The sequence below is a fragment of the Limulus polyphemus genome, unplaced genomic scaffold (assembly GCF_000517525.1).
Source record: "Limulus polyphemus unplaced genomic scaffold, Limulus_polyphemus-2.1.2 Scaffold3795, whole genome shotgun sequence".
NCBI classification, from domain to species: Eukaryota; Metazoa; Arthropoda; class Merostomata; order Xiphosura; family Limulidae; genus Limulus; species Limulus polyphemus.
In genome coordinates this window covers 63,072-77,247 of record NW_013669405.1, presented here as the reverse complement: position 1 = coordinate 77,247, position 14,176 = coordinate 63,072, and the positions used below count along the sequence as shown (strand labels likewise).

Sequence of the window (14,176 nt, the reverse complement as noted above, 5' to 3'; positions counted from 1 at the left end):
AGTTATCTGAAATATTAAATTCGACCTTTATGGTCACTAATTCCTCCTCACAGAAATACTCCAGCCAGTTAAAAGAATAAAATATTTAGTAAAACAGTATTTAGCAAAGTGTTATCAAATAAGGAAGACCAAACTATATCAGTTTCACAGAGTTTTGAACATCATAAAGAGAAAAAAAAATCCATGTAACATTAAGTTTGCATACTTCTTCTGGTTATTAGTTATTTTTTCTACAATTGATTTTAATGGTGCAAGAGAATACAGTTTCTTTGGCAAATATGCCCATTTCAATCAATTAAAAGTAACAAAGCTTAGAATTTAGTAACTTAAAGTTCTCAAGTTATTCTATTAATGTTTTTTTAATGAGAAATGCTTTTAACAATACATCTAAATATCTTAAAGTTAATTTTGTATTAAAAACTGTTTTACGTTACAGGATTTTGTTAAATGTTATTTTGGAAGTTATTTTCAAAGCTTATACAAAAATAAAACAATTTAATTCTGACCAATTCAAACAGCAGTCTTACACAATATTAACTTTGACAGCTCAAATACATCATCTACAGCCATATACATGTCTAACTCATACAAGACTTTACATGAAAATAACAAAAAAAAAGATTCTGTTACAGCTACACATAGTTTTAATCTGAAAAGGTATGCATGTTACAATAAGGCGAAGCCCCGAGGTCTGGATCTAGGTGGACAGCCTCATATTACCCAGTGACAAAACAAATACATCTGAAGCTAGCAAAAACTTTGACAACAAAAGTGTAATATATAATTATGCATGAAATTAATGACCACAATCAATCTTAATACAACACCATGGTAAAAACTAATCAGAATGGCTACTATTTCACAGCTATAAACCAATTATAAAATCCTTTCTAAACATTAAAAACATAATTGTTTCTAATCACCTGACAGGCGTACTTCATGTACTATTAATCAAATCACTCAAAGTTTGACTTTTAACTTGCAAACATACTTGACATTTAGCCAAAATGAGATAAAGCACAAGTAAACAGTCACTAAAGTTTAATTAGCTTAGTTGAGCTCTTACAGAATAGCCAGTTGCAAATAGAAGGATCATAAACCCTCAACGAGAGTCGAATTAGCAATACAGAACTCTGCGAGTCTAGTCAGTTCTGAAGTAAACACGTAATAACATTGATCTAGCTCATTGGAGTCCTTCAAGTCTAACCAATGGTGATGTAGAGTGAGTAAACATTTACTAACGTTGAACTAGGTAAGTGGAGTCCTTCAAGTAGAACCTACAGTGATATAGAGTGAGTAAACTTTTACTTAAATTGAATTATTGTTTAAAAAGAGCTTTTTGAGCCTAGCTACTCATTATGGAGAAAGGAAGACATTAAATGTTTTTATATCAACTCAAAGTTTGATTTATTGCATATATGATATTTGTTTGTTTGGTTTGTGAATTTCATGCAAAGCTACACAAGGGCTATCTGTGCTAGCCATTTCTAATTTAGCAGTGAAAGACTAGAGGGAAGGCAGCTAGTCATCACCACCCACTGCCAAATCTTGGGCAACCAATGAGTAGTGTGATTGACCATTACACTATAACGCCCACATGGCTGAAAGGGCGAGCATGTTTGGTGGAACGGGGATTCAAACCCACAACCCTCGGATTGCAAGTGAGCACCCAAACCACCTGGCCATGCATATGATACAAAATAACTCTGTACAATTATAACAGTAAACTCACTTATTTTAAGAAATATTCCCATAAACTGAATACGTGTATGTGTATTTTTCCGTGCAAATACTTAATTATTTATGTGTATATGTTTAATTTCTCTTCGTTTTGTTGTTGTGACAAAGATGAAAACATTATCAAATTTCTTGTTTTTCAGAAAATGTCTCAAAAATTCATATAAAAAAGGGTGTATTAAATGATGGCTAGATTACGAAATCAGGTAACTTGATGCACTGAATTAAACTATTAAAATAGTCAAGTTTTTATAGACACAGCCTTTCAAATGTAGTGAACCTGGCTCGACATCAGAGAGGAGAAATATTTGATGTAAAACTGAATTAGATTTTTTAAGATCATGGAACAAAGTGAGCTATTTAAAAGACACCCTTAAAACAAAATAAGTATCTGTTAAAAAAATGTTTTTCATCACCAAAATATCTTTGTTTTGAAGTTGCCCAAATCGAGGCTGAGAAATCCTTGAAACATACAGATTTAGAAGTGATATGTTATTTTGTTGTAAACAGTATATACTAACCCTTGGGGAAACCAAAAAAAAGGTATTCAAAAGACTGAAAATATAAATATAATTGATCAAGAACTAGGAAACTGAGTTTCTACGAGGGCTGATATATGTATTCGCAAGTTTAAATGTTATCTAAAAGCTTTTGTAATGCTGAATCTTTTTTTTTTGAAGTGTTTTCAGAAACATGAACAACTAACGAAAAAAAGTTTGTTGAACATATGGGAGACATTAATTTGTTGGAATTCTTGTATAATGACTATACATTAATTAAATCTATTCCTATTCATTTAAAAACCCTTTATTATTGTCAATTTTTTTTTTGTCTCCACAAAACCTCAAAATGACATTAATAGCTAGAAGTATGACCAAATTATTGGGGTTTATTTTATGCTTCTGACCCTATACATGCGCAACCATACATAAGGTCTTCTAGACTCCCCTCTTATATTCTACATAGCTTTTGTTTTTTAGACAAGTCACTTGATGTACAGAATGTGTGCAACATATACCAACTTCCTAAACATAATCTGTGTTTAGCTACTTATTAATAAAAAAATACAAAATAAATAAAAGCCTACGAAGAAATGTAATTCTCCAAGCATTTTAAATAGCCATTTCCTTCAGTTTTTAAAAACTGATCATGATTAAGCAGTAACACAGATCTTTAAAGAAAAAATCCAACGTCTGTGTTCCTTAACATTTACAGAGGTGTCATTTTTAATCTAAATATAACTAAGCAGCATGTTTATGAATCAATTCGTTTTTCATAAACACACACACACAATACTGGTAGGTAATAAGAACAAAGCATACTTACACTGCACAGTGAAGTGGAGAGAACTTATTTCCAATAAAATTAGAAATCTTGCAGTGCTCGAGAAGAAGTTCTACACAGCTTTCATGACCTGAAACAAATCAGGTGCCATGAAAATGGTTATGTGCTTAAAGAAGCCTATTTTGAGCTTGCTTTAATCTTCTTCATTATCAAAAACATGGCTCTAGAAACAAACGCTTGTACTAACACCAAACGTGCGTGCACAGTGAAATGTAAAGATCTACTTTCCTCAACAAATAATATGTCTGAAAAATGCAGCTTAGAACTTCACTATAACAAAGAAGTCAATTAAAAGTTATAAAAACACTTAATAAAATTAGTAGCAATAATAATTTGGAAGTCTTTTCTCCCATGGAGTCAGAGAGCTTTCAAAAGTCCACCTTGGCATGATTTAAGACATAAAACAAATCAGTGCAACTAAACAACTCATTCAACGTGCAATAAACCAGAAAAAAAAAGATATTTAATTATTAACTACTACATATTAAATATTTAATTTCAGCAAAGTATGTTGTCAATAAATTACCCATCTGAAATGTTTTCCAGTGTTTTTATTTTGAAAACACACAGATGTAGAGTAACCTATTGTACACATAAACCTAGCTTGGATGGGAAAAATGTTGTGATTTAAGTTTGAAAATTATTTTCCCTTAAATAGTCTTGGGTAGTAAAAAAGTTGAAAAAATAGTCATCAGTAGAGCGGCTGATCCCTACAACTATTACCTTTTTTTCTTCCTATTTTTGTTCTGGTGTGCTTTTGTGTGTATTTTATAGTTATGCTTTCTTCTGCACAAAAACCAATCTTTTTTTATGTGGTACCTTGATCTTTTAACCTTAAAATGAATAGGGTTCTTCCCCATCACCAATAGAAGTGACCTATAGCTTCTGGTCAGAAACATACTTTCTGTACATAAAGTAGGTGTCTACAGACAAATGTACGAAGTCATTGGTCAAGGAAGTTAAAAAAAAGTTTACTATTTTATATAACTAGATATTATTGGTTTTAATAAAAAACTTTTCAAAACTAAAATTAACAAATTAAGCTTAATAAAAAGTTGGTACAGAACAGATTCTTTATCTAAGATCAGATAACATTCAACTTGAAACTGAACAGAATTTATATGATGCAGGATTAGAGTCCAGTCCAGGGCTCTATGATTTTTTAAAATTGTCAAATACCCCATAGTGAGCTAAGAAATACAAAATTATACCAAATTAAATATACATTTTTCTAACCTCACCTGCATTTAATTAAAACACACTTATACATAACTTACGTGAGATAACACTAAATATAGATTAATGGTTGTTTTAAAATTAGTGTTAACATGCTATGGTAGTGAAGTCATAGTGGGAAAATTAAATCAAATAATCAATAAATAAATATAATAAATATAAATATAATAATATAATAATTAAATAATAAATATAATAAAAATAAATCAATATAAAACTAATACATCAGTAAAGCTACATTTCACACAAGACATATGTAAGGTCACACATACATATATAATTTTTTTAGATAACAAAGGGTCGAGTACGTTATATTAAAGTAATTTTAAATATGCAAATCAGCAAGTTATTTGAAAACTTCAGTCAATATAAAGTCACAGTGGAATGACATATATCAGAACTACAATTTTTACATTGTTTGGTGTTTTGTAGGTAGTGTGATGCTGACAAAAACTGATTGCTTTTGGGAAAAATAAGTAGAGGCACAAAATATTCATACACTCAGATCATAATTGTTACAAGATACCACACTTACCATGGGTGGGTTACTGCCTCTTGCAGGCCTCTTTCTGAGTGCTCATGGTCCCACAGATTGATCTATATTCCTTTGTTTTACAATGCTAGTAAGTAGAAGGGATATCCCTGTCATGAAAATTCATAATTTGAAACAAGCACGAAATATCATTTTATTCTCAAGCAGATTGAAGTATTTTGATGGTTGAAGGAGATGTGAAAATAGCTTGTATATACACGACTTGTGTTGCTTTTCAAAACAGGATATCTTTCTTGATTATGTTGCCTATGCACTTGGTGGATTGCTTTTTCTACTGCCTTTTGTGTTTGTGAATTCTTTGCTATGTCACAAGGATTTTATATCAAAAGCACACTTCTATTCCTTGCTTGTTTGCTATAATCCATATAGTGTATGAGGATGATGGTTTTTCTAGTGCATCTTTCAACATTCCAGTTGCACTGAATTCTGTTGGTGCTACTTCTGATGACTTGACCAGCATGTTGTCGAATTCTTGCAGATCTGTTTTAACGTACCTAACTTCTATGATCTCGATATATTTTTTTTAAAACGGTGTCTTTGGTTATTATTTTAGAATTTCTCAGAATGCCGATATACCGAAAATACATTTTATAAGCAAATTCTTCAATTCTGAAAGTACTTATGTCATTGTTATTGGTATCTTCTGGTAAGAAAATATTCTGCACGCTAGAGAACAACACTATGAAAAAAACCAGTGCTCTTCTGCCAGAAATAATAAGCAAAACTCACCTCAGAACCCCACATCAGTTTTCTACTCCTCTCCAGAAAAAAATATTGAATAATAACCTAAGAGGTTCTAAATTATTTTGTTACCATGTACATCTCAAAGACAAAAAAGTGTAGGTGTGTCAAGTTGACAGGAAATGCCAATAACACGGCACACATGCATTCATGTATTACCGTATCCAATGATATAAAACTGACCTGTCTTGACTAGGTTTTAGTGGACTAGTATTTTGTAAAATACAGTGACATTTCAGTTATAATACATTATATATGTATATACATTATTACTATTTACAGATAAGTTCTTAAACTTATTTTTCTTAAAGAAGTAAAGCCAACAATTATCTCTTCTAGTTACGACCTTTGTACTCATTTGCTGCTTGTCGTAGGTTGCTAAGCCTTATAAAATTTTGCATGTTGAGGATGTGAAATTAAATATTTTTTTTAGGTTTTATATATACTTTTGAATAACTGAAAAAATCATAAATTACTACATCAATACCATAAAATTCTACTATAATTTATCAAATTTAGTAACTAAGCTATCTTAGCAAATAGAAAAGATAAGACCTTCTTATTTTATATTCTAGCTTGTCCATATTGGTAATTTGAGTTTCTAATTCGTATGAAACTATAGACTTAGTATTTTGACTTCACAAAAATCGATGTTTATCAGTGTTTGTTTAATATTTAATTTTAAATTAACAAATTGAGTAATGGATAATTCTAAAATTTGAATTATAATCTACAGTTTAATACCAAACTTATTGACATAAATTCATGAAACATTAGTTCAATAAAATTTTGAACGAGAGTCAACAAACGAGATAACATGGCTTTTCACCTGTGACTCGCATCAAAAGGGTTAAATCTCCCCTTCCTTTAATACTGTACTTTCATGTCCACAAAGAGAATTAATAATAGAATTTTATGCTGTGTATTTTTTTATTTTTCAGGGGCAGTAAAAACGAGTAATAAAGTTATGTATGTACTGCACCAGCTGCGCCTAAGTCAAAAGAATTAAAGATTAAAACTAATACATTGTATGATGATAGGAGGAAACAACAAAAACTTACCACCATAACAAGCCCAGTGAAGAGGGGTAAAACTTGCCTTGTCTAACAGCCCGTTGGTCGAATGAGATTGTAGAAGGGCTCCAAGAACTCCCACGTTACCGCACGCAGCAGCAAGATGAAATGGTGTTTTTCCAAGGACATCTCTGTGGCCCCCGAAAGCTCCATTTTGAATTAATGCATGTACACACTCTTCGTGCCCAGTCACAGCCTTAACAAAGAAAAAAATATGGAGATTAAAATTATCAAGTATAAGCTGGACTTAAATCTTAACATTTTTGTTATTAGCATATAAAAATTATATCTTAACTGCTAAAACAACAAACATTTTCCTGTTTTTATTTTGATACACAACATGTCTCATAAACAATAATTAAACAGGGACAAAGTAGTCTTGTAATGATTCATTCAAATAATGATATGTGAAAAAGCTTTAAACACTTACTATAATAAGCTAAGTAACATCTATACATTTATCTAGCTATTTAAATGGAAGTTGAATACTCTATGTTAAAACAATTATGGACTTTCACCACATTGGCAGTCCATGTTGGAATATCCAGTCATACACTATCTGAAAACAGTGCACCACGACCATAGCTCTGCATAAATATTTCCATTACAAAAGGCCCTGTTGTAGGACTGTCATGTTCAAAGCAAACCAATCATCCCTGTAAACTTTCAATAACCCATCTACTGTTCATGGATAATGGTGCACAAGCACTTGCTTCATGTGTTTGATTACACAGAAATCCATATGTTCTGCAACTGGCAAACTGACCAGCATGTTGTCTAAATATGGAATAATATGAATATCCATTTCAGTCACCATCTGCTTGACATAATCTTGGTGAACTCATACTCTGTTGGCCTCATTTTCAGACAGAAATCTTTTCTGATTATGTTGTTTCCATTAGGCATGGGGCACATGAATGTCTTTTGCCACTAATTTGTGTGTTTGTGGCTTCTCATCTGTTATGTTATGCCTCGCTTTGCTTACCAAGGCTGGGATATGACTTGTTGCAGGTCTCTTTCAGAATGGTCTTGATACCCCAAGGTGATAAAGTGATCCACATTTCTTTGTTTTCCAATGCCATTAAGTGCAAAGTATATCCCTGATTTGGCAATTCTAAATCCTTGATTTTATCACATTCTTAAGAACTGAGTGTATGAATATTTCGTATCAGAAAAAGCTATTATACAACCTTCTCAAAAGTGTTAATTTTTTGGTGGCAGCTCACTGCTTACAAAACATCAATGTCAAAATGTAGTACTGGACTTTATATCAACTGTGGCTGTCATGTAGCTTGCTAAATTGTACATTCAAAATTGTTTTAATATAATATACTCAACCTTCCATATAACCTACAAGATTAAGATTACTATTTAACAAAAAAAATTATGAACTATAACTGCTAATTTTATCAAATTATACCAAAACTAAAAAGGTACTTTTCATACAGTCACTTTCCTAGCCAACTTAAAAGGAAACAAGAAAAGCTTTTTACATTTATACTTATAACTTTAAGTAGTATTGACCTATTTAATATTAGTATGCTTATCAAAATATTAAGGACCGCCTATAGATTTTACTTACCTGAGATCAGTTATCATTTTTAAGTTCTCATGTTTTATTAGACCTTTACGTATCAACTTTAACATACTAAACATCTGTCCTTTAAGAATATGTCAGAAAACATCATTAACAGTAAGGGTACCCAACTAATAAAACAATGCATTCTAATCTTTGTAAGATCATAACAAAAGTATATTTAATTAGCTATACTCATTACCAGGTTAATTTTCAATTTCACTATAAGAAGGCAGTTTGCTCTGGTCTCAGGTTTATATTAATTAAAGTTTAGAGGATCAGTGAAACCGAAATTAGTAAATATTTTTAATTTTCTGTTTGGTTGGATGAACCAAAACAAAGCTGTTTCATAAAGCTTAGAATAAAATATGAATATTTATAAAGAAAATCTCATTTCATAACAAACATTAAAATAGAGTACAGATATAGTTGGCAATTGGAGCTTTCTAGCATCAAGTCCTAATGGTAAAGACAATTCAAGGGTCTTCTGAATGATCACAACAAATAAAATAAAGCCTGAAAAGTTATCTGAATATTCAACAAGAGAAATAAAGCTGTCTCATGCATTCTGGTTGAAAATTAAACCTAAAACACCAAATCTTTAACCCTCTCGCTACTGGTAGGTCAAAGTGCACATATTATGACCTTTTAGACAGTTACATTCAAAATTTAAATTACTTTATTACTGATTTATATGAGTCAACTTGGCATCAAAACATAGTTAATAAATCAAGTTTTAATATTATATAAGTTTTAAGTTCTAAATTTTATAGGGAAATATTTGAAAAAATCCCCAATCTTCCCTTATATGAGAATTGTATTTACTACCCCTCTGAAGTATGATTTAATGTAAATTGCTCATTATAATATAGATACTACTAAGGCAAAGTTTAATCTTTATACCTATTAATCTTACTTGTTTATGGAGTCATAAACAAGAAAATTAGACCCACTTGTCATGACCACCTATCACATCCTTTCTTTCACAAATTGCCAATGGTTCTCTCTGACTTTTTATACTATATTATTTATAACCAATAGAAAGGCCAAGTTTTAATATATCAAATAATGTATTACTTTATTATGTATTATTACTGTCTATTTCATCTTCAGTTTGAAAGTTTCTCTCACAGCGTTCATATCGAGAAGCTTTCGGAATCTTTTTTTACTCTTCTGTCATAGTTAGAAAGCTAGTCAAACTATGATAGTTATAGGACATTACTTGCTTTGTGCATAATATTATTCTGTATTTTTTAGTGCATTAAGTAAATAATAATTACTTAGATGTGCTAGTACCATAAGTATAACAAAAGTAGGCTTAAATTCTCTCCACAAATGACAGAAAAAAAGCAAGAGGTCAAAGGTGAAGTACTAAATTCCTTATTTTTCATGCACATTTTTCATTTATTATTATAAAAGTAAGTAAAATGTAAGAATCAAAAACTTATTAGTCAAGACACGGTTAGATTAGGTAAGATAATGAAAAATAATAATTCTTCACGAGGTATGTTTGTAAGCTGCTTGTTTGTTACGTCATTCAGTAAGGTAACATAAACTATGTGTTCTCCGAGTGATATACAACTTGTGTGGCGGGATTATTGGTTAGGCATGGTTTGAAGAGCAATAAATTTAAGTATAAACAGATGTAGACTGTTATGAGCTATAAGCTATTTAGGGTAAATAATTGTAGTTTCTTGTTACAATCTGTAATCATTTCATAAAGAAAAATGGGTAATTTAGACTTATTTCATTTTTTTTTTATGGTGGTTACAAAGTCGGTCAAATTGACCAAATCTGTATTGAGTTTGGGTAGAGAAAATAACAAATAAAATATAAAAGTTTTACTTACAAATAAAAAAATTTCCTATTTATTTAAGAGGTTTTAGAGATTATGTAAACAAAATTTGAAAATTTTCAGATGAAGAAAAGTATTTTTAACCCTAACATGAAAATAAATTTGCACTTGGAGCAGTCAACACTGATTTCACATATTCATAGACAAATCTTTAGTAAAACTACTTAATTTGATTTTTGTGTACAAAAAACTTGTAGTGTATACTGAGAGCTTGCCAATTTTTATGAAGATACACTAAACATCAATTTTACAGTACAGAAAATTTGATGTTTACTTTATAGTTACGAAGTTGGTAACATCGAACTAGCCCATATAGAAAGAGTTAATCTATTAACACAGTGTCTTTATGAAATAAATATCAAGGTATGGTGTGACAAGGTCTATTTATTTACTCATGGAAGAAATGAATTTTTTCACGTAGTTATTAAAACAACAAATTTGAGCTCATTAGTTCTTCGATATGTATCTTTGATATTTAACAACTGTAATTTGAATGTAAACTATTTCTGCTTTAACTGACTCTGACTCTTAAAAATACATGCAAAGTCTAACACTTCACACTGGAGTATTTGTTAATATTAACAGTCTCACCCCTCGAAATAGCGCAGTTCTTCTATTTGTATCTACAGCAGTGACAGAAGCTCCATGCCTAAGTAATAGCAGTACACACTCTGAATGTCCATAGAGGGCAGCCTGCATCAATGGCGTTCTACAAAACAAAATTTGTTAGTATGAGTACACAGTGACCTAAAACCAAATTACAGACTAAACACAAAAATTTAATATGTATCTCAGGTCTCATTATCACAGATCTCTTTCAATAAAGACTTGGCCACACAGAAACATATATCAACTCCAAGTTTCTAAACACTGGTCACGCTATTTACTTAAAACAGATTTAATTTATGCACAAGAGTAATTAATAATTAGCTCTTTTCAACCTGATGTCATTATAAAGGCCACATCTGAATTTGTATCTATGGAAATTGACAACTCATAAACAGAACTGCATCACAAACACAGACATTTAAAACAAAGCATGATAAACAAAACATTTTTGAGCCCAAATTATAATTTTTTGATAAATTAACAATTCATAATGAAAGAAAGAATAAATAAAAAACTACATAACATAGCTATAAACTATGCCACTATGCAATATGCCCATAACCACTGATCTCAAGGCCAGGTTCCACACAAGCTATTAGCAATAAAAAAAAATCAGCTAAAGAACCAATACAATTAATTTATTACCTTTACACACAGCATATAAAAAATGCAAAACCCTAATACTGTTAGATTATATAAAGCAATGCAATCAAGAAAGGTTAATTATGTAATACCTGAAGGTTTACAAATTTATGACTGAGAAAAGTGAGCTCTGTAGTAAACAAATTGCAAAGAAAAGAATAATCATAGCTTTTGGATGATATACTTTTGTCAGCTTTAGAAGTTTGGAAATTTTAAAACAAAAAATACAGTCAGCTGAATTTTACAGTGACACTTTATCAACTTCAAATGTTCACTCTTTTCAAACAACCTGAACCAGAAATATTAAAGCAATAAATATGTATAAAGACTATGGATTTGCAGTTATATTTTATGTTGAGAAGTTTTATCTATGTGGTTTAAATATTTCTACACTTAAAATAGAAAAATTGTGACAAAAACTGAAATAAGGCTTAGCAGTTTGGATTTTTTATATTACTTTTTCCAAAACAAATATTAATAAAATAAGTATTAATCAACTCAATTATAATTCTGAGCATTATATTTATAGTTTTATTTTGTATGTGATCTAAGGGAACAGATTAGACTGATTTTTTGAAAGCTTAATGATGCCTTTTACTCTTGTAAAAAAACACAAATATGAGACTGGAAAGGGTTAAATGTGTTTACTGAATACACAAAAAATATATTATGGATAACAAATATAAAAAAGTATGTAAAAATATCTTAGTAGAAACTGTGTATAATGATGGCAACTTTCTATAATTGTTAAGTGTATGTATTGTTTGAATCATATTTATAACAACATCCATTGCTGATAACCCACAACAACAAGCAAAAATCTGTTACGAAGTAGCTCACACATTGTCCATGATATTTCTCAACTTGTTAACTCACATTGCTGTTATAACGTTAGCTTTCTTTACCAGCAACATGTTAAAAGTAAAAGACATAATCTTACAGAATAAAACTAAATTACAAGTGAACAGCGGACCATTAAATTTTAAATAATATTTTTGCACAAGCTTTAAAAATTAAAAAATTACAAAGAACATGCTCATATGAATGACATTTTCATTAAAACAAGCTTTTACTGCTTACCGAAAATTAACTTTAAATCCGGCCACAAAAAGATATTTAAATCCAACAGTATGACTTCCTATTTTCAGCAACTTAAAGTACTTTTTACATTCAAACAATTTTCAGTAGATTAATTAATGATAAGCATTGAGATAGAATATATTTTTAGGTTTATTTTTTTTTTAATTTCACACAAAGCTACAGAAGGGATATGTGCACTAACAGTCCCTAATTTAGCAGTGATTGACTAGAGGGAAGAGAGCAAGTCAACACCACCCACCACCACCACCTCTTGGGCTACTCTTTATCAATGAATAATGGAATTGACTTTTTACATTATAATGCCCCTATGGCTGAAAGAGGCAAGCATGTACAGTGACAGGGATTTGAACCCGTGACTCACAAATTGCCATTCGAGTACTCTAACTACCAGGTTTTACATTTTTAATAACGTACATTTACAAACATAAATCACAGAGGTAATACACATAACTATTACCAAGCTTTGTATTGCACTAAGAAATGTTGTAATAAAAAATTAAATTTCTAAATCAATATCATAGGGGACATACGTATAAACAACCAGTTTAGATTTACACAACTGTTTTAGCTATTGTAACGTTAAAATGATCTATGAATCGGGCAACTCCATACCACTGACAAATTCTCATTATTAGCAACAATTTGAACAATTATTTATCGGACAATTTATATTTCTTGAATTATTTTTAGGAACTGAAAAATTACTGCTGTCAATAGATTAATATATTACAAGACACATGAAAATATGTGACAATTTTTAAAAGGTTACACGTGATTTATTTTTGTAACATATAGTATTTATTTAGGTATTAGAAAAAAAAATTCAGTGCTATTCTCTTATGCATTACTTTGTGAACAAATGTTGGCTATTAAAGTACAAACCTTCCATATCTATCAACAGCATCAACAACTTCACAGGAGTTATTGTGTTCAAGGAGAAGCCGTAGACATTCTTTCTGTCCTTGAGATGCTAAAAATTAAGTGATAAGAAGCGTGAGGTTTTATTATCCCACTTACACTGTAAATGAATTTTGTACGACATATAATTGAGTACAAGTTAATATTTTTTTCTTTGTAACTTATCAGAAGGTAATATTCTTCTAACATCAAAAGTGTATATAATATTTTTAACATGAATTGTACGAGTAAACTTTTCTGTTACGTATTAGAAAATTAAAAGATCCTAACAATGATAAGAGAAATTTCTGTTATAAAAATACTGTTATTTATATACAAGTGTACAATGTAAGCAATATTTATTCTAAACAGAAATAGAAGATAATAAAAACTGTTCACTTTATATCCTTGTCATATAGTTATCACATAACATAGTTATCACTTAATAACTTAAAATCCAATCGATTCTACTTCTCTTTCTGTATTTAACATTGTTGATTCTGAACTTTTACTTCAAAGAGATCAATGGAGTTAGAAGTTAATATGTCATTTATTTCACTGTTTTATTGTAAATAATTATGGAAAGACAACAAGCGGATTGCATCTGAAGGGCTAACATTAATAACAAGCTTGAGGCTTTGAGACTGTAATCTGCTGATTCTGGAGTTTCATGTGTGTGTGGTAACATTGGTGATAATTTATTACTGTTGTTTGCATTACTTGTAAACAAATGAGAAAAGTTTACTTATTAAATAGTATCACAAAGGCAAAAGACGTTAGGTTAGCAAATTCAAAGCAACTGATGCTAGATG

At 30.2% G+C, this 14,176-nt stretch overlaps 1 protein-coding gene across 1 annotated transcript in view; it reads right to left on the bottom strand.

The window, feature by feature from the left end:
* LOC106470057 (serine/threonine-protein phosphatase 6 regulatory ankyrin repeat subunit A-like) overlaps positions 1-14,176 on the bottom strand; it is a gene marked incomplete at its 3' end in the record, with an annotated part of 58,760 nt that overhangs the window by 9,962 nt on the left and 34,622 nt on the right. The window contains exons 15-18 of the mRNA XM_022398596.1: positions 13,350-13,437; positions 10,707-10,824; positions 6,673-6,880; positions 3,064-3,151 (exon numbers count right to left, since the gene is read on the bottom strand). Of these exons, the coding sequence (XP_022254304.1) occupies positions 3,064-3,151; positions 6,673-6,880; positions 10,707-10,824; positions 13,350-13,437 (502 nt within the window). The remainder of the gene's footprint in view (positions 1-3,063; positions 3,152-6,672; positions 6,881-10,706; positions 10,825-13,349; positions 13,438-14,176) is intronic.